We start from the raw sequence: 22,104 nt of genomic DNA on the forward strand, positions 1-22,104 counted from the left end.
TCACAGTTGGATCGTTAAACAAACCGTGGTTGGAGCGCAATTGGTCTTTGATTTGAAACAAGATGGGATTGTTAAAAAAACACAATTGAACTATTAAAGGAATCACGATTAGACCGATAAAAGAAGAACAATTTGGCTGTTCAAAGAACACGACTACTGAAAGAACTGTGGCTGTCAAAAGAGCGATACTCGTAACGCGATTTATATAACTGACATTGGACTGTTAACAGGACCTCTCTTAGATTGCTAAAAGAATCTGCATGATATTCCCAAAATAACTCTAATAGAGCTGTTTACAATCATGATGCATAAGATGTTTAAAAAACCAGGACTGGACTGTAAGCTTATCTGTAATAGATCTGTTTAAGGAATGCAATTAAACTTTTAAAAAAACGACAATTTCACTGTCAAAGAAATTACGTTTGTACCGCAAAAAGAACCACGGATTGTCCAAGATAGGACTCTGAAATAATACACGATTGGATTGTTTAGAAACACAAATTAAATGTGAAATTTATCATGATTGGACTGTGAAAAGATGCAAGATTTGACTGTAAAAAGAAACTGGATCTAGCCTTTAAAATGATCCACGATTGCGCCTTTGAAAGATACATGATACGACTGTTTCAAGAACCATGATTTGATTCAACTGTCAAAAGAATAACCATTGAGCTGTTGTTTGACAATTGTCATTGTGTATATAAAAGAACCATTCATGGTTGGACTGACGATAGCTTGACTGCGATTGGACTGTGAAATACAACACAATTGAACGTTTAAAGGAAACACGATTAGACTGCCAAATGATCCATGATTGAACTTTTGAAAGAGACATCAATAAACTTCTTAAAGAAACACAACTGCCTGTCAAAAATGTAAATTTTACTGCTACTCGTATCATGATTGGACTTCAAAGAGAACCACGATTGGGCTCTTGAAGGATAAACTATTAGTCTATTAAAATATTCTCGATTGAACTGACAAAAATAACACCAATAACACCACTATTGGATTGCTAATAGAACCTTGAGCTTGGCTTTTGAATGAACACAATACAATAGGGGTATTGTTCAAAGATTGGACTATATGAACAGTTAATTGGACTTCTGATTGCATATTACTACGAACTTCGAATTCTTAAAAGTACCACGACTCTCCAAATAACCATAATTAGAATGTCAAAAAGCCACGATAGGCTGTTGGACCCATGAAATAACCTCGACTCTTGAAGTAACGCGTTTAGACTGTTGAAATAACCACAAGAGCTCTTTAAATAAACAAAAGAATGACGCTTTTTGGGCTGTTAAATGAACAACAGTTTGACTGTTTCACGATTAAATTGGATTGGAACCTTAAAGGACTCACGTTTTGACTGAGATTAAACTATTAAAGAAATCGCAATCAAACCAAGATTGGACTGCGAAAGAACCATAATTGAGCAGGTAAAAGAGCAACCGTTGGACTCTTAAAAAAACGTGATTGGACTGTTAAAGATTCAAAGCTTGACTGCCAAAATTGGACTAAACGATTGGTTAAAGTAATCGCAAACGAACTGTTAAATGAACCACAATTTATCTGTTAAACTAACCAAGATTGGATTGCTAAAGAACCATGATTGTGCTGCTAAATGAATGACAGTTGGACTCTTAAAACAACCGCGATTAGATTGTTAAAGGAAATACGATTGGACTGTTAAAGAATCGCGATTGAACTGTTAAGGGATTCATAGTTGGACGATTGGTTAACCAATCGAACTGGTAAATTAACCATGATTCGATCTGTTAAAGTAACCAAGATTGGACTGCTAAAGAACCATGATTGTTCTATGAAATAAGCGACAGTTGGACTCTTAAAAGTAACGCGTTTAGACTGTTTAAGGAAATACGATTGAACTGTTAAAAGAATCGCAATTGAACTGTTAAAGGATTCATAGTTGGACTGCGACGATTGGGCTAAATGTTTGGTTAAAGGAATCCCAATGGAAATGTTAAATGAGCCATGGTTTATATGTTAAACTAGCCATGATTGGACTGCTAAAGAAGCAAGATTGATCTACTAAATGAGCAATAGTTGGACTCTTAAAATAACCGCGTTTAGACAGTTGAAGAAAATACGAAGGAATCGCGATAGAACTGTTAAATTATTCACAGTTGGACTGTGAAGATTGGGATAAACGTTTGGTTAAAGGAATCGCAAACGAACTGTTAAATAAACCACGCTTTATCTGTTAAATTAACCAAGATTGAACTGCTAAAGCACCATGATTGAGCCGCTAAATGAGTGACAGTTGAATTCTTAAAAGAAGCGCGTTTAGACTGTTGAAGAAAATACGATTGAACTGTTAAAGTAATCGCGATTGAACCGTTCAAAATATTCACAGTTGGACTGCGACGATTGAGTGACAGTTGGACTCTTAAATGAAACGCGATTAGACTGTTGAAGGAAATACGATTGGACTGTTAAAGGAATCGCGATTGAACTGTTAAAGGGTTTGCAGTTGGTAAAGAATCATGTTTTGTTTTGGTGTTAAATGGGAATGCATAAACACCAGGAATAGTCTTTAAGAAAGTGAATTTTGAACCAATTTGTTTCTTATTTTGTTCTTGATTTGTAATGAACCAATTTTAACTCTCTCTCTCTCTCTCTTTATAGATATCGCTTTACACAGATAGCGGTAGATGCTCAAATCAAAACGCCGGGTGGCAAAACTTATGATGTGATATTTGTGGGCACTGGTAAGTTGTCAGAGAACTGTTTTTAACCTGCAGAAATAATCATCTATTAAAACCCTTTTAGATCATGGTAAAATCATAAAATCTGTTAATGCAGAATCAGCGGATTCAGATAAAAAGGTGACCTCAGTGGTAATAGAAGAAATTGATGTTTTGCCAAAAAGTGAGCCCATACGCAATTTGAGAATAGTGAGAACAATGCAGTATGGTAAGTTGGAACAAGAACTCTGGCAGGTTTTCTCTAGTTATAGAAATGTTCAGTTTATTAAAGTTTTTACATTTAAATTTACATTTTTTTCCTAGCAAAATCCGTTGCATTTATTTTGCCAAATTTTTTATATTTTTTCCTTCATTTTTATATTTATTTATAGATCAACCCAAAGATGGCAGTTACGATGATGGTAAATTAATCATTGTCACTGATAGTCAAGTGATTGCCATACAATTGCATCGTTGTCACAACGATAAAATCACCAGTTGCAGGTGAGTTTTGTCAAACTGCAAAAAAAAAATGAGTTTATTTAAGTTTTTTCTGTTTATAAAACACAAATTTTCACTGTTAAATACACATGTTGATGATGCTGATGGAAAAAATAAAATTTATTTTATTCACAAAAAACTACATAAAATAAGTGCATGAAATAAATAGCAACATCATTCTCATCCACTTACTCTGGATTTTAGTTGGGAAAATGTATACAAATTCTACATAAACAGACAAGTGTGTTGTCGTAGCTGCTAGAGAAGAGTCAAAACAGCATGATGATGCTGATGATGCAGCAAACATTAAATTTATTTTTTTCGATATACAATTTTTTATTTAAATAAAACTTAACCAGCGACTTTTGCTGTTTTTTTTTTACTCGCAAAAAAAAAAATAACAAAATGTTGTTAACTTTTTTCTTATTTTATTTGTGTGTGTTCTTTTTTTTTGTCATTTTATAGCGAATGTGTTGCACTGCAGGATCCATATTGTGCCTGGGATAAAATTGCTGGCAAATGTCGTTCACATGGTGCGCCACGTTGGCTTGAAGAGAACTATTATTATCAGAATGTCACAACTGGCCAACATGCTGCATGCCCCTCAGGTTGGTATCGATGCACAAAACTCTTACTCTCATTTCATTTCCACAGGCACAAACTGTGTATGTATGTTGTGGATGTGAATATGGCTGACACTATCAACCATATTTACATCTATAGGTTTCCTACAGGCTCCTCTGCTAGTGGGTAGAAAAAAAACCTTTTGTTTTGTTGTGGCAATTTAAATGCACATATATGTATGTATTTATAAATTTATATACAGGGATTTATATGTATGTGTGTGTATCTATCATTGGCACATATGTTCCCGTCAGACATCACCAGCAGCAGGAGCTAAAGAACTGCTACATGAAGAAAAAGTAGTGGTGTGTGTGTTCTTTTTCAAATAAATATTATGTTTTATTTTAAACCAAATCATATACACACATTAGACAGGCTCACGAAAACAAATTTTTACGATCGAACTTATATTAAAGGAACTTAAACAAGATGGCATATCAGAACTAATACTTCGAACATTTTGATCGTCCCATTTGAACTTTAGAGATATTAGGATCATGATTTCAGCTCTTAAGAGAACTAAGATTGGAACGGTAAGAGAAAGCGTGATTGGATTGCTAAGAGAAACTCAATTGAACTGTCAAAGATGTCACTAAAGAATCTTATTTGAGTTATTTAAAGATGCACGCTTAAGGATGCAAATGAACGATGGATGATCGGACGGTTTAACGGGCAATTAGCCCGTTAAAGGAACTAAAATTGGACTGCTGGAAGAACCATGATTGGACTCCCAAAAAACCACGATTGGGCTGCTTAAACTCTCAAGATTAGGCTATTTAAAGAAGCTCTATCAGACTGTCAAAATAACTACGTTCATATCACAAGGAAACACGACTGAACTGTTCAATTTCACTGTTTAAAGATACACCATTAGGCTTTTAAAAAGAACCACGATCAGACTGTCAAAAGAACCGTAATTGGACTAATGAGGGAAAGAAAAAGAACCACAATTGGACTCTTAAAAGAAACTGTCAAAAGTATCACTAAAGAATCAAAGTTGAACTATTTAAAGATCCACGATTTAGGATTCAAATAAATTATGGAAAATCGGATGGTTTGAGACTTTTAATATCACAATTAAACTGTCGATTAACCTGTCAAAGTAACTACGATTGGACTTTTGAAAGAACTGTGATTGGACTCTTAAATAATCACGCTTGGGCTGTTAAAATAAACATGATTAGGCAGCTTTAACATTCAATATTATGCTGTTTAAAGAACCACTATCAGACTGTCAAAAGAACTACGTTTAAAACACAAGGAAACGCGAATAAATAGGACTGTTAAAAGATACACCATAATGCTTTTAAAAGTAACCACGATAATACTGTCAAAAGAATGGTAACTGGATTACTAAAGAAGCGAAAAATAACTACAATTGGACCCTCAAAAGTAGCTTGATTAGACTGTGAAACGAAACACGATTAGACTGCTGAATGATAATGGCTTAGGATGTTAAAACAACCAAAATGGAACTGTTAAAAGATCCCTAAAATAAGCACGATTGAACTATTAGAGGAACCGTAATTGAACTATTAAAAGATATGCGATTAGATTTCTAAAAAGAACCACGTTCGGACTATCAAAAGTACCGTGATTGGACTACTAAAAGAACCACGATTGAATAGTGGAAAAGCACAGTTTTACGGTTAAAATAACCATGATTAAGCTGCTTAAAGAACCTCAAATAAACTTTTAGAAGAACTTCAGTTGGACTCTCAAAAGAAAGACGATTGGACTGTTCAAAAAAGCACGATTAGGCTACTGAAAGATACCGGATAATTAGTTTGTTGAAAGAACTATAATCGAACTGTTAAAAGATCACTAAAATAACCACAATGGAACTATTAGAGGAACCACAATTGAACTATTAAAAGATATTGGATTAGACTTCTAAAAAGAACGACGTTCCGACTGCCAAAACAAAAACTGTTGAAAGAAACGCTGTTAAACGAATCGCGATTGGTCCTTTAAAAGAACTACTGTTGGACTTTGAAAATAAACACCATAGGACTGTGATTGTTCAAAGAAAGATTGGATTCGCTTGTCTTATGAACCACGACCTACATTTCGGAAAAGCTAGGAGTAAACTGTTGAAACAACTGTAGTTAGGTAGCCAAAGGAACTACGATTGAACTGTTAAATTGGTAAACTGTTGAAAGAATTGCAGTTAGATTGCTGAACTGTTAAACGAAAAACTTTTGATTCGCAACTTGTCTTTTTAATGAAGCCAGACTTGACATGTAAAAGGGGATCATGATTGAACTATTAAGGAGTCACGGTCAAATTATCAAAAGAAGCGCGATTTGACAGCCCAAAGATGGTCAAACGACTACAATTGGGCAGTCAGAAGTTAAACGATTACGTTGGAAAAACTGTCGTTAGATTGCCAAAGGAACTACAATTGAACTGTTAAACGAAGCTCGATTGGACCTTGGAAAAGAACCACAGTTGGACTGTTAAATGAACCACGATTGGACATTCCAAAGAACCACAGTTGGACTCTTAAATGAACCGCGATTGGACGTTCAAACGCACTACGGTTGGACATTAAAGGACTGTTTAAAATAAACACGATTGGGCTGCTGAAAGAACAGTGATTAAACTGTTCAAAGAATAAAAGAATCACGATCAAATTATCAGAAGAAGCGTGATTTGACAGTCCGAAGATGAGCGATTACGTTGGTCAAAAAACTGCAACTGGGCTGTCGAAAGTTAAACGATTACGTTGGTTAAAAGACAACTGAAGAACAAAAATGTAACTGTTAATAAAGCAGGATTGGACCTTAAGGGAACCGCGATCAAAGAAGCGCAACTTGATAGCCAGAATTTTCGCGATTACGTTGGTCAAAAGATCACAATTGTGCTGTCGGAAGTTACACGATTACATTGGTTAAAAGGTAACGATTGGTGTGTTAAAAAAACCTCGACTAGATGGCCCAAGGCGCAAAGATAGAACTGTTAAAACTACATCGATAAACTGTTAAAAGAATCGTGTTGGAGTGTTTGAAGAAAACACGACTGAACTGTTCTAAGAACCCTGAATTGAATCGTTAACAGGAACCATCTCAGAACTGCTAAAAGAGCATATATAGGAACCATAAAGGAGCCATGTTTAAATGGTTAAAAGAATCACGATTAAATTGTTATAAAGACCATGTAGAATCTGGATTTGAGTTACAGTTGTTAAAGGAACTATGATAGATCTGCTAACAGAATCTATATTCAAACAATAAAGGAATGTGTATTGAATGGTCAAAAGGATAAAAGCTTTTGGTGTTGTTCAGAATTTCACCCTTTAATTTCAGTGATTACAAACTTTATAAATTTATTCCGACTTAAAGATACATATAGAATTTTTCATATTCATTACTTGTGTTTGGATATTCATACAGTTTCTTTAGCCTCAAAAGTCCTTAATTAAATAAATTTCTCTACTTCTTTATGCCTCTTAACCCCACGAGAATAATGATTTGTTCAATTATGTTGGTCCACAATAAAAAAAAAAAAAAAAACATTCATCATTTCGACAATCCACTGTAGAGCACGTGGTATCATCTACAACCATCATCGGCTACATCAACAGCCAACAATGAACGAAAAAAACATCCAAAAGAATTATAGTAAATTGCTATCATGTCTTATTGCTGTTGTTGTTGTTGATGATGTTATTGTTTGTTGTTGGTGTTGTAGTTGTTGCCGTTATTGTGACCCTTCTTTATACATTTACGTTTTTTGTTTTTTTTTTTTTTTTTTTGTTTTTGTAACATTGTTGTAATAAAAATTTCATGTGTAATTGGAGATTTGGATTATTGCCAAAAGTGAAAATTGCAATTTGTTTTGCTGCTGCTGCTGCTGTCGTTGTTGCTGATGATGGTGATGCTTGTACTGCTGCTGGTATAGCTGACTGTGTGATATACGGTAACAGCAACAACATTATCATCGCATCCTGTAGAATTGTATATTAAAACAACTAACCAACGAAGCATTGTTGTACCAACATTTTTATTTATTTTATTGTTGAAAAAGTTGAGTGCAAAAAACAAACAACATTTTTGTTGTTGTTGTTGTTGTTGATGTTTTGTTTTATACTTTTTAAACGAGATTTTATAATATTAATGTAATTCAATTTTGTTGTTGTTGTTGGAATCTGGTACTTTTATGGTCCATATATTGTTACACACACACATACATAAATATAATGTTACGCATACATAGTATTTCAAAAGTATGTGTATGTTTGAGAGAGTTCAATTTAAAGTTCATAAGATTTTCAGAAAAAAGAAAACAACTAAAAATAGCATCTATTATGAGCCTTAAAGGCAATTGAAAACATTTCATGTTTTATGGCTATATATATGAAAATCATTTATAAAGTTAATGGCTACTTATAGCAGTTAAGGTCTAGTTGAGAAAAATCTCCAGCATTTAATCCTTAAATTTCTTTACTCTTTAAATATTCTCAATAATGTTTTGTTTACTCTTTACTCTCTTTAGGTAAAATCAATTCCAAAGATGCCAATGTTGGTGAACAGAAAGGCTATCGTGATGATATGGGTCTTTTGGATCAAAGACGTCAAAGTAAAGATCAGGAAATGATCAATATTATGCAAGATAAAAACTTTGAAGGTAATGTTAAACGCTAAATTCGTAATAATGTTATGGCTTTTGTTCAGTGTTATTTTTTTATATATATAATTGAGAAAAGAAAATTTCTGTTGTAAATTTGTTGTTATTGTTGTCTTTTTTGTTATTGCATGGCTTTTTGGTAATTCATTCAGAATTTTAATACAAATTTTTTTTTGATTTTTTTTAATATTTAATTTTGCATGAAATTAAACACAAACAATTAAACTACATATTAAAGGAACTATTATAAGAATGTAAAAAGAACCCTTACTGGACTATTAATAGATATCAAAAGAATGAACCAAAGAAACTAGATTGAACTCTTAAATGATCCACGAGTTAAACTGAGTTAAGTAATAGAAAGTAAAACTGTTTAGGGAATAACGATTATTGAACTCTTAAAAGTACAAGGATTGGAGTATTAAAAGAACCACGATTGGACTGTTGGGAAATCCACGATTATAGCATTAAAAAGAATCACGATTAAACAGTTGAAATGGACTGTTAAAAGAATCACGTTCGGACTGTTAAAAGAATCAGGATCTAGCTGTTCAAAGAATTAGGAAAAAAACTGTTAAAGTGATCAAAATTGGAGTACTAAAGAAATCGCGATTTGACTGTTAATAGAACTTCGATAGAATCGATTGGACCCTTCAAAGAAACACGATTGGAACTGTAAGCTTATCCGCTTTTGGACTCAAACGAGACGCAATTGGACTACAAAAGGAACTATAATTGAATAGTAAACAAAAGTTTGAAAGTCTAAAGAACCGTGATTAAACTACTAAAGGAACCTCGATTAAACTTTGAGAAGAACCACAATTGAACTCCCAAAAGAAACACCATTGTGCCACTGAAGTATACCTGGTTATGATGTTAAAAGAACCACAATCGGACTGTTAAAAGATCACTAAAATACCTACGATTGAACAGTTATAGGAGCCGCAATTGGACGTAAAAAAAACACAATTTGACTGTTAAAAAAAAGAACTACGATAGGACTCTTAAAGGAATCACGATTGAAGTGTTAAAGTAATCACAATTGGAACTGTGAAATTATCCGCTATTAGATTTTGATGTTGAAAGAACCACTATCGGACTATTAAAAGATCACAAAAATACCTACGATTGAACTGTTATAGGAGCCGCAATTGGACTGTTAAAAGCATTACGATTTAACTGTTAAGAGAAATACGATAAGACTCTTAAAGGAATCACGATTGATGTGTTAAAGAAATCACAATTGGAACTGTGAAATTATCCGCTATTAGATTTTGAGAATTGGACTGTTAAAAGACACTTCAAAGCAACACAATTGGACTACTAAAAGAACCACAATTCAATACTTAAAAAAAAAACAAATTTGACAGTTAAAAAAAAAACATTATTGAACTCGTAAAGGAATCACGATTAAACTTTTAAAAGGACCACAATTGAACTCTCAAAAGTAACGCGATTGTACTCTCAATAGAAACACCATTATGCTCCTGAAGTATACCGGATTAGGATATTGAAAGAACCGCAATCAGACTGCTAAAAGATCACTAAAATACCCACGATTGAAGTGTTAGAAGAACCAAAATTTAATTAATAAAAGAAATGCGATAGAACTGTTAAAGGAGTCACGATTAAACTTTGAGAAAACCCACAATTGAACTCTCAAAAGTAAAACGATTGTACTCTCAATAGAAACACCATTACCGGATTAGGATGTTGAAAGAACTACAATTGGACTGTAAAAAGAACACTAAATTACCCCAGAATGGACTGTTAAAGGAATTACGATTAAACTGGTGAAAAAATCACGCTATGGACTGTGAAAAGAAACTAGAACTGTTAGGTTAGGTAAGGTTGATAGAAGGATGTATACTACATCAAATCCGAAGAAATACACCTGGGCCACTATCGGGCCTGTTGTGCGCTCCAACTAGAACTGTTAAATGAGGCACTATTTGACTGCTTAAGTAACAACAATTAGACTCTTTAATGAAACACCATAGGGCTTTTGAAGCTACTTAACTTAGACTGCGAAAAGATCTACAGTTGGACTGTTAAAAGAACCACAGTTGAGCCATCATTATTAATAAATCTGGGATTGTTAAAAGATTCACAATAGGACTTCTAAAAGAACGGTATGTGGTTTCTTAAAAGAACAATCTTTGGTTTCTTAAAAGAACAATGATTGGAGCATGATCGATTACTAAATGAACTTCGATTTTATTAGAGTCGTGATTAGAACATCAACTCATCTATATTACCTGCAGTGGCTAATGATAATGTTGGCACCGATTTTTTGAGTCCAATGGCAAAAACTTCTGAGGCACAATATTTTATATCATGTTCATGGAAAGGCAAGCATTGGAGTTCTGGTTGATGCCTAACAGAATAAGAGTACCTGCAGTGTTCTCTATTTCGTAAAGGAACCCCCATTTCTCCACGACTAATTTCTGATATTTTGCCTCTTGGTATCTTTTCTTGGCAGCTTTGGCTTAAGATTGCAGCTCTCATTCAGCATCAGGCTTCCTCTTGCGTAATCTTATCTTTGGACTTTATTTAGCTGAGGAGGTTTTCAACAACTGACTTAGCTTTGCCTTCCTTACTACCTAGATTTTTGATATAAAGCCTTTTGAGGGAATAGCTTTGAGAATAAAGTTTCTGGTTTTCCCTTCGGAGTGTCCTGAGCTTGAATCAATATGATTTCTTTAGCTTCTCTCATGTGTGTGTCCCACATAGACATGTTTAATGGTCGAAAGTTTGGCTTTGTTGTCGCGTCATATACTGATCGTTTCGTTATCTTTTCTTGACAGATTTAGCATAAGATAGCAGTACTTTTCAGCGTCTGGCTTCTTCTTCCGCATTAGTAAGGAATTCTTTTCAAACGCCCCTATCTTCGGGGTTTTTGAATAACTTACTTGGCATTGCTCTTGTTACAGCCAAGATTTTTGGTAGGAAGCCCTTCGAGAGAGGTATGATATATGATAGAATTTTACATCTATATAGTATTGTCTCGAAAGATGCTAAATAAGAGTCCGATTTATCTTTCGAAGTATCGGTGGCTCGTCTCAATATAATTTCTGAAGCTTTTTGTCTCACAGATGTTAAAAATGGTTTGTTATTTGAGCTTCACAGTGTCGGAGTGAGCTTGAATTAATATGAATTCTGTAGCTTTTCTCATATGTGTGTCCCACATAGATCTTCTTATCTTCGGGGCACTGCCTTTGTTACAGCCTAGATTTTTGGCATGAAGCCCTTCGAGAGAGGCATGACAAGGTTTTAACACTATCCCTTTCACACTAGATACCCTTGTCTCGACAGATGTTAATGTAAAATCTGATATTACCTTCGAAGTATCTGGAGCTGGCCTCAATATAATTTCTGAAGCGTTTTCAATATCTGTGCTCTTCATAGCCAATTTTTGCTGATCAATAGCTTTTTTTGGTTGTCGTCCAATTGATCCACCTCTCTACTTCATCCTAGTTGGAATTAGAAAATATGTTGTTGTTGTAGTTCTAATTTGAGGATTCAGAGTTTGCATTTAAAAGGCTGAGGTTCTCTGAATCCCCATCCGAGTAAACCCTTCTTCTTTAACTCTTCATTTTTGCCAATGACATGTTATACACTCTCTCTCTATAACCTATATCAGCAAAAGGCTCTCTCGTCGACTTTCTCAAGCTTTGGCTATCACATGTACATAATCTTAAAAAAACTAGACAGAGAGCACTCTGCCGATGACTGCTTTTCCAAAATCTTTCCAAGAATTCGGTTTTTATGGATTTTCTTTCTTAAATAGGATCAAGAGTCACAATTATACAATCTGTATTCTCGGAAATTATGAATAGCAATGAGATGTATAATCCTTTTTAAAAATTCACAAGTTTAATTAAAAACTATATTCATAGTTAGTCCTGTTTACATAAACACTAATCAGCATGAAGCAATTTACTTAAAATTAATTTTATTTTTATTTATTTTTATTTATTTAAGTTTTTTTTATCACATATTATTGTTTAATTTTAACAAAATGCATGTTCTTCATTAACATAACAAATTAACAAAAAAACTGCTTTAATGCAACCCGATTTCAATTAATTCAATCAACAACATGTCTGTTATTATCAACAGAGTTGTTTTACTTTAGATTAATAACACAGGGTTGCATTTTTTTAATTAAAATTTATTTTGCAAATTACTAATTTATTTCACTTATTTATTAGTTTTTTTTTTTAGTTCCAGTTTAATATTTAGCAAGAAATTTTTATTATATTTTTTTTAACAATTTTTGAACAAAAATCGAAAAAAGAAATAATTTTCGTTGAAATTTTAATCAAGTTCTTTTTTATATTTGTTCTCTTTGTTCCTTTTTTTACAATTTTGGATCTTTTTTACATGTTGTTGTAAAACTTTTAACTATAATAAATGTTGTTACAAAAAAAAAAAAAAAAAACAATAAAAATACAATCCTGCAAACTAAATGTATACATACACATACAAACATACCTCTACCCAACATGCAAATTTACTTTGATTGGAATTTTTGTATCAATGTTTTTGATGTTTAATTTATGTTGTTGTTGTTGCTGTTCGATGTCTACATTTACTCTCTCTTGCTCTCACAAAATATATTTGCAATAAAAACCGTTATGATGTTTACAAAAATCAAACACACTGATTGGCTATACTCACTCATATCTCCATATATATCTATCTACCTTATCACACACCCACACACAAACATTCTTTACCACAAAATATGGAAAAACAACAATACAAATTGAAAATACACTGTTCAAAAAACAAAACAATATTGAAAACCAAAACACTGTGTTTTTTGCAAAAAAACAAAAACTATGCGCTTTTTGAAACTAATCAAAAAAAGGTCCACAAATTTCTCCAGATATAATCAATGCTCAATATACTGTTGAAACCTTAGTGATGGCTGTTTTGGCGGGTTCCATATTCTCGCTATTAGTTGGTTTCTTTACCGGCTACTTTTGTGGTCGTCGTTGTCATAAGGATGAGGATGATAATTTACCCTATCCCGATACGGAATATGAATATTTTGAACAACGGCAAAATGTTAATAGGTAAGTGAAGTAAGATAAGATCGCCAGACTTTTTCCATAGAAAGTTTGTCGCTATTTATATGAAAAGAAAGAGTCCTTAGACGGGTCAGTAAATGGACTTGTCTAATAAACTAGTCAATGGACCAGTCTATGGACTATTCATTGTGTAGTTCATATAGTTAACAATAGACCAGTCAATAGAATTGTCCAATAGCAGAGTCTATTGCCTGGGCAATATATTAGTCCATTTACTAGACCATAGAATTCTCTTTAGCCCTTAAAAAGAATATACACTTCTCCATAGACCTTGGATAAGTACATAGTATAGTCCATAGACTACTAAATAATATAGTATATAGGTACATTAAATAATACATAGACTAGCCTTTCTGTAGACAAGTCCATTGTCTGGTTCATAGACTTGTCGATAGTCTAGGCCATACAACAGTCTGAATAGTCCATAGTCTAGTTCATAGACTGGTCAATAGACTAGTTCATATAATAGTTCCTAGACTTGTGCATAGAATAGACACAGACTAGTCCATAAACTAGTCCATTGAATTGTCCGTAAACTAGTCTATAGAATGGTCCATAAACTAGCCCATACAGTAGTCCATAGAATGATCCATAGACTAGTCCATAGACTAATCCATAGACTAGTCCATATACATATCCATAGAATAGTCTAAAGACTAGTCCATAGTCTAGTCCATAGACTGGTCAATAGACTAGTCCATAGGCTAGTCGATAGACTATTACATAGACTAGTCTCTAGACTAGTCCCTAGACTAGTCCCTAGATTAGTCCCTAGATTAGTCCCTAGACTAGTCCCCAGACTAGTCCATAGACTACTCCATAGTCAAGTCCCTAGACTAGTCCATAGACTAGTCCATCGACAAGTCCATAGACTAGTCCATAGACAAGTCCCTAGAGTAGTCCATAGACTAGTCCCTAGACTAATCCATAGACTAGTCCCTAAACTAGTCCCTAGACTAGTCTCTAGACTACTCCCTAAACTAGTCTCTAGACTACTCCCTAGACTAGTCTCTGGACTAGTCCCTCGACTAGTCTCTAGACTAGTCGCTAGACTAGTCTTTAGACTAGTCCATAGACTAGTCCATAGATTACTCAGTAGCCTAGTCCATAATTTTAACTAATTTCCCAAATATTTCTTCAACATGATTTGTATTTATTATTATTTTATTTTCTTTCATTAATCTAGAATTCAAGCTGAACCCAAATTATTACCTCAAGTTGAAGAGGTAACCTATGCTGAACCGGTATTATTACCTCAACCACCAAGTCAAAATAAAATGCATTCACCAAAGAGTACTTTACGTAAACCCATGCAACATCATGGTGCACCCAATTCCGAAACATTCTTCCAATTTCAGCCCGATGGCTATAATACACAACAAACATATCGTTGTCGCGATAATTTCGGTACTTTAAGATCTCATCAAGTTATGGTAAGTTCGGCCCCCCCCCCAACAAAACATTAATATGATCTTTAATAATTTAACTATATCATTTCTAACAAATTTCATTTTAGGGTGATAATTATCGTCGTGGTGATGGCTTTTCCACCACTCGCAGTGTCAAGAAGGTGAGTTAGTTTTGAATTTTTCAGTTTATTCCTTTTCTATGATTATACACATTATTGATGTTTGATATATATGGTGTAAATATGTTTTATGTTTTCTATGATTTTATTTTAACATATTAGCTTGATCACAGTCGTCGATTGGTGTATTTTTTGTTTTAATTTTTTTTTTTAGTTTGAAATATTAGTGTTTTGTGTATTAAATGTGTAGTTTAATTATATAATTTTAATCATTTTATTTTTTTAAGAATTTTGTTTTTTATGATTTTATTCAGAAATGATTGTATGATCATTTAAGTGTTAAATGTCTAGTAGTTTTAGGTGTCTAAATATTTCACAAATGGCATGTTAAGTGTTTAAAAAATATAGATATTGATCATTCATAGACAATCGAAAGATATTCGATAAATTAATTTTCATGAAAAGATTTTCTTTAATTCCTTTCTCTATAAAATGATTACATATGAACCCCGATATATATTTTTTAGGCGCTTTCATAGAACACCCGGGTAATTTTGATGCTTTCGTTATACGTTAGATATGAAGGGGAATGAAGTAAGACATAGAAACGATAGTGGGAATAGAATATAAGAAGTTGAAGAAGAGTTAGAGAGAGATATAGAAGTCAAAAACCATTTCGATGCGATCGGGGGTTAATATTTTCAAGCCTATTTAGTACCTGACAGTACACTCTAATGCTTTAGAGTTCGGTCAAGTCTTCTTAGAATCGTTGCCCCCACGAATTCATAGAGAATGTCCCATAATGTAGGATAGTGACATAGAAGACATAGAAGTTGTATCTTTGTATTCGGCAACTTCAACAGAAGAAATTTAGCTTTGGGGAAAGCTTCATAGTTATAGAACAAGATAGTTCCATGTTACATCTTGTTTAAGAGTTCTTTTATTTATACGATTTTTGCAAACAGTAGTAGTCTATATCCGACATTGCTATGAAATCAACATTACAGTTGCAAACAGACTTCTCGTGTCCCACTACCTTGCATCTGCCGCCATCATTACCTTTTGGCCTTAAGGTTCTGCCAGAATAATCATGTGCTTGATACCAGATTGTCAGCATTATCATTTTGGCCAAATGGACCAGGGTTCCCCTCTCGTATCTTCCAGTAAACACCCAGATATTTCGAACGGCTGATTAACCACTTTTGGGAGATTATACCTTCGTTGAAGATCTTTTAAACTATGGAACAAGTCAGTGGAATTTCAACCTCACTCTAGAATCTGTTTCCCCCCCCCGGGAGTCCTTGCCGTGATGAATCTTCCCCATCTTGGTGTAATTGCACTTCGAGGGAAAAGAGGTGCTACCAGTACCTCTAGTCTGACGGGCCCTTGAAATGATTTGATGTGGGATCAAGCCAGAGAGCTTACCTTATCTGGTAGCATGGCACCGGTAGCCGCAGGGCAGAACTATGTCTTGTACCAGTTATTGGAGGGGTCCCATCGGTCGGCTATGGTTTAAATCCAAAATCTCGGGAAGACAAAGTTGCTTAAAAGACAAATACAGATTCGAGTCTAAATTACGGAATAAGTTTGGTACTGTTGCCGAATAAGGCGAGAGAATGTGGAGCTATGTTTTCCACAATAAATGTGTCGGATAAATGAGAAGTGTGCTGGATTGAATGGTGATGGATGTACGGTGGAAATTCCCTTCCTTGTCAGGGTATGTTCAGAGTTTACTCTGTCTATACCAGACTTAACACAGTGTGTTTTCTGTGAGTAAGATCTTGTCTTTGACTTATTTTATGGATTCATATTTCGGTCTACCGATTACGCCTCTAGGTACTGTTGCGGAATCAACCGATACAATACCATTTGCGAGGTTGTAAACGGAAGTGATGTTTTCCGCATCTCGGAAATTAAGTAACGGGGCAACAATCGGCGAAATGGCTAAAGTGCTTAAGGCAAGTCGCTTGTATATGGACCGACGGAACCATGGAACCACTTGCGTGTCCTTTGAACACAAAAGGGACCTGTTAATCTTCTCAGGCTCAGCCTGCCGTTGTAAAAGTATCACTATGAATTAGGCTCTGTGGCAGGAGCTAATCCTCCTTTAATTGCTGCCGTTTAGGAACTGCATATGCAGCTTGATCTGCTACATCTGAGGTTGCTAAAGAATTGGAGCATTTCGGCTCAGTTTAAATGGCCTTGACGCGATATAATCTTTACTCTATTGACTATTCTACGGTCTAGTCCATTGACTAGTCTACGGCCTAGTCTATGGGCTAGTCCATAGACTAGTCTATTGATTAGACAATTAACCATTCGACTTTAGTTATCACATTGACCAACTAACTTGCAATCCGATCGATTAGATGCAGATAAGCTTTAAAGCCTTCTTTGAAAGATCATTTCGATATAGATGGACTCCTGTTCTATGATCCAACCTATCTAGAAGTCTCAGGTGCTACTACATTGACCAACTAAGTTGCAATCCGATCGATTAGACGCAAATCGGCACAAAAGTCTGCCTTAAAAGATCATTTCGACTTAGATGGACCCCTATTCTATAATTCAACCTATCTAGAAGTCTCGAGTGCTACTACATTGACCAACTAACTTGCAATCCGATCGATTAAACGCAAAGAAGTTAAAAGCCTTCCTTGAAAGGTCATTTCAACATAGATTGACTCCTGTTCGATGATCCAACCTATCTAGAAGTCTCAGGTGCTACTATATTGACCAACTAAGTTGCAATCTGATCGATTAGAGCGGCACAAAAGCCTTCATTTAGAAGTCTCGAGTGCTACTGTTTTGTCTGTATCCTTTGCATTTGATTTTATATAGAGATTTATCGAGCCTAAGGGATCTTGAGAAAAGTGATTTTAGAAATCCAAAAGTCTGAGTTATTCTAATGGGTTACGTTTCAACGATAAAGTCCAGAGATCAAGAGTTTTTACATTCGTTTGCATTACTAGTTTTAAAAGCACTCTTATAGGAGGCTTATAGAAATATTCGGAAATGTTATTAAAATCTATTATAAAAGGAATTCTTTGGAACTTTGCATCTGTATTTGTAAAATATCCGATTAAGCTTTTAATATACAATGTATAAACTGAGTGCTCTTTAAATGTGGTCGATTTTTATTAACGGTTTTATATGATGGAAAAATTGTTAAACGGGAATACTTAAAGCTTTTATGATAGATTTTGGGAATAACAGCAATGCTTAAGGAATGCTCCAAAAAAGCTTTAAAGCTTTTTTTTTATTTTATGTTAGAAATTATGAAATTTTCTTTTAAAACTTTTGAGATTTTTGGAAATGTATAATTTCTTAAAGTTTCCGAATGGTGTTATGTATAGCAAAAGCTTTTTAATTTACAAATTAAACTGCATGATGTTTTTTTTTTAATAAAATTTATTTATTTGAAAATTTTCTAATTTCTTAAGTTTTAAATATTTTAATTTATAAATCATTATTAAATATAAACTGCTGTCCATGAAGCTTTTTGGGGGTTGTTTTAAACTTTAACACTCTCTACCTACTATCTTAACATTTTTCTTTCTAATGTACATACAACAAATAAATTTTTTTTTCTAAAACTTAATAAAAAATCAAATACACCAATCGATTTGTAAATTTTTTTAAAAAATTTTCATTTTTATTATAATATTAAGTTTTCAATAATTTCTTCATACATTTTTGTAAATCCATTTAAGAAAAAAAACATAAAATCCAAGACAATAGCAAGAAAAGAACTCAAATCTCTATACTATCTTTCTACTTTTTTCTTACCTGTTTTTCCTTTTTTCTTTCCCATTAGGTTTACCTTTGAGACGGGAGTGGGGCGGCTGAAACCAGTCAGGGATTAATTACCCAAAATATGGTAAATAATGGCAATTTATTATTTTTTTAAGTTGTGTTACTTTCCTTTTTCCTTAATTTATTCAATTGTTTTTTTTTTAATTTTTTTTTATAAAAAATTTTAATAAGAGTTTTTTCTTAAATTAAGTTTAAAAACAACAACGAAAATGCAAAAGAATTTGAAATTTTTCTTATTACTTTTTTTGATCTTAAATTTTTGAAAAAAAAAAACATGTTTGTATATAAATTGTTTAAGATTGGCTTTAAAAAAAATTGTTAACACACTCATAGCAATTTGTTAAATAATTATTTAAAATTAAGTTTGTTTTTGTATATATATTTTTGCTAAGCTTTTTTTAAAGGTTTCCTTCTAAACAAAAAACAAAACTTTTGTTATTGCATTTTTACCCAGGCAAAAAGCTCTTTTCATATACTACATATTCTACAACAAGGGGTTTTAGTTTGCAACACTTACATTCCTTTTTAATACGTTATCCAATATCAATCAGCCTTCCATCTCCGCCAACTTGTTATGTTATTTTTCATTCAGTTTTTCTTTTTAACGCAACTCTAAAAGCTCTTTCAAAACAGCAGCTTTTCATCAGATTTATCAGTTTTATTTAAAATTTGCTATAGCAAATTTATTTTGGATTTATTTAGATTTTAATTTTTTAAATTTAACTGGAATGTTAAGTAGATTTTTAGTTTATAATTTTTTTTGTTTAATGTGTTAGTTATATAATAAATAAATTAGTTATAGAAAGCCTTATCCTGTTTCCCTTTATAATTAACAATAATAACTGCAATATGTCGACATGTTCTTTACTAAACCTATAACAACTATGGTTTTTACTATTAAGTACTAAAATAATCTAAAAATTTTTCATTTACAATATTGCTAGACCATTTGCAATGTTTACCAGACCATTTGCTATGTCTACCAGATCATTGGCAATGTTTACCAGACCATATGCAATGTTTACCAGACCATTTTTGCTTACTAATAAACTCTGTTTCCGTTTTAAAACTTAAATACCGAATTGCAAATGTTCTTGTTGCCTTGCAAATGTAAAATTTTATTGAAATATACAAACGTTTTGCATTTACTACACTGCTATTCTATTTGCAATGGCTACAATACATTCTGAAACTTAAATACCGAATTGCAAATGTTCTTGTCGCCTTGCAAATGTAAAATTTTATTAAAATATACAAACATTTAACATTTACTATACTGCTAGTTTATTTGCAATGGCTACAATACATTTTGAAACTTAAATATCAAAGTGAAAATGTTCTTGTTGCCTTGAAATGTAAAATTTTATTAAAATATACAAACATTTTACATTTACTATACTGCTAGTTTATTTGCAATGGCTACAACACATTTTGAAACTTAAATATCAAAGTGTAAATACTCTTGTCGCCTTGCAAATGTAAAATTTTATTAAAATATACAAACATTTTACATTCACTATACTGCTAGCCTATTTGCAATGGCTACAACACATTCTGAAACTTAAATACCAAAGTGCAAATGTTCTTGTCGCCTTGTAAATGTAAAATTTTAATAAAATATACAAACATTTTACATTTACTATACTGCTATTCTATTTGCAATGGCTACAACTCATTCTGAAACTTAAATACCAAAGTGCAAATGTTGTTGTTGCATAGCAAATGTAAAATTTTATTAAAATATACAAACATTTTGTATTTACTATACTGCTAGCCTATTTGCAATGGCTACAACACATTCTGAAACTTAAATACCAAAGTGCAAATGTTCTTGTTGCATTGCAAATATAAAATTTTATAAGAATATACGAACAACTTTCATTTGCTATATTGCTAATATATTTGCAACAGCTACACTTTATGCGAAATTGTACTTAGATTTAACGACTTGAACACTAGCAATGGTCTTCATTATTAAGTGCAAATGTTGCTGTCGCATTGCAAATGTAAAATTTTATAAGATCATAAGAACACCTTGCATTTGCTACATTTGCAACATCTACTAGTCTATTTGCTCTTAATACGGAATACTATTTATGTTTTACGACATAATAGTGTTCATTATTAAAATAATCTAGAATTTGTACATTTTCAATTTTGCCAGACCATTTGCAATGTTTACCAGACCATTTGCAATGTCTACCAGATCATTGGCAATGTTTACCAGACTATTTTTGTTTAGTAATAAACTCCTTTTACGTTTTAAAACTTAAATACCAAAGTGCAAATGTTCTTGTCGCCTTGCAAATGTACAATTTTATTAAAATATACAAACATTTTGCATTTACTATACTGCTAGTCTATTTGCAATGGTTACAACACATTTCGAAACTTAAATATCGAAGTGCAAATGTTCTTGTCTCCTTGCAAATATAAAATTTTATTAAAATATACAAACATTTTACATTTACTATACTGCCAGTTTATTTGCAATGGCTGCAATACATTTTGAAACTCAAATACCAAAGTGCAAACGTTCTTGTCGCCTTGTAAATGTAAACTTTTACTAAAATACACAAACATTTTGCATTTACTATACTGCTAGTCTATTTGCAATGGCTACAACACATTTTAAAACTTAAATACCAAAGTGCAAATGTTCTTGTTGCACTGCAAATATAAAATTTTATAAGAATATACGAACACCTTTCATTTGCTTTATTTCTAATATATGTATTTGCAACAGCTACACTTTATGCGAAATTGTACTTAGATTTCAAGACTTGAACACTAGTAATGGTCTTCATTATTAAGTGCAAATGTTGCTGTCGCATTGCAAATGTAAAATTTTATAAGATCATACGAACACCTTGAATTTGCTACATTTGCAACATCTACTAGTCTATTTGCTCTTAATATGGAATACTATTTATGTTTTACGACATAATAGTGTTCATTATTAAAATGATCTAGAATTTGTACATTTACAATACTGCCAGAGCATTTGCAATGTTTACCAGACCATTTGCAATGTCTACCAGATCATTGGCAATGTTTACCAGACCATTTGCAATGTTTACCAGACCATTTTTGTTTAATAATAAACTCTATTAACGTTTTAAAACTTAAATACCAAAGTGCAAATGTTCTTGACGCCTTGCAAATGTAAAATTTTATTAAAATATACAAACATTTT

At 32.9% G+C, this 22,104-nt stretch overlaps 1 protein-coding gene across 2 annotated transcripts in view; it reads left to right on the plus strand.

Annotated features, from left to right (window-relative positions):
• LOC119605936 (semaphorin-1A) overlaps window positions 1-22,104 on the plus strand; it is a 203,432-nt gene that overhangs the window by 172,699 nt on the left and 8,629 nt on the right. Inside the window, exons 10-18 of one of the 2 annotated variants that reach the window (XR_005231615.1) lie at window positions 2,653-2,735; window positions 2,797-2,940; window positions 3,104-3,215; window positions 3,678-3,820; window positions 8,334-8,465; window positions 13,342-13,549; window positions 14,751-14,997; window positions 15,081-15,134; window positions 18,910-18,972. Coding sequence is in view for 1 of the 2 variants with exons in the window: in XM_037959288.1 (XP_037815216.1) it covers window positions 2,653-2,735; window positions 2,797-2,940; window positions 3,104-3,215; window positions 3,678-3,820; window positions 8,334-8,465; window positions 13,342-13,549; window positions 14,751-14,997; window positions 15,081-15,134 (1,123 nt within the window). In the remaining variant the exon portion in view is untranslated. The remainder of the gene's footprint in view (window positions 1-2,652; window positions 2,736-2,796; window positions 2,941-3,103; window positions 3,216-3,677; window positions 3,821-8,333; window positions 8,466-13,341; window positions 13,550-14,750; window positions 14,998-15,080; window positions 15,135-18,909; window positions 18,973-22,104) is intronic. The other variant, XM_037959288.1, reaches the window with a different exon arrangement.

The sequence above is a fragment of the Lucilia sericata genome, unplaced genomic scaffold (genome assembly GCF_015586225.1).
Source record: "Lucilia sericata isolate MDLA Ls3-8-SP2 unplaced genomic scaffold, ASM1558622v1 Contig000536F_arrow, whole genome shotgun sequence".
In the NCBI taxonomy this organism is placed as follows: Eukaryota; Metazoa; Arthropoda; class Insecta; order Diptera; family Calliphoridae; genus Lucilia; species Lucilia sericata.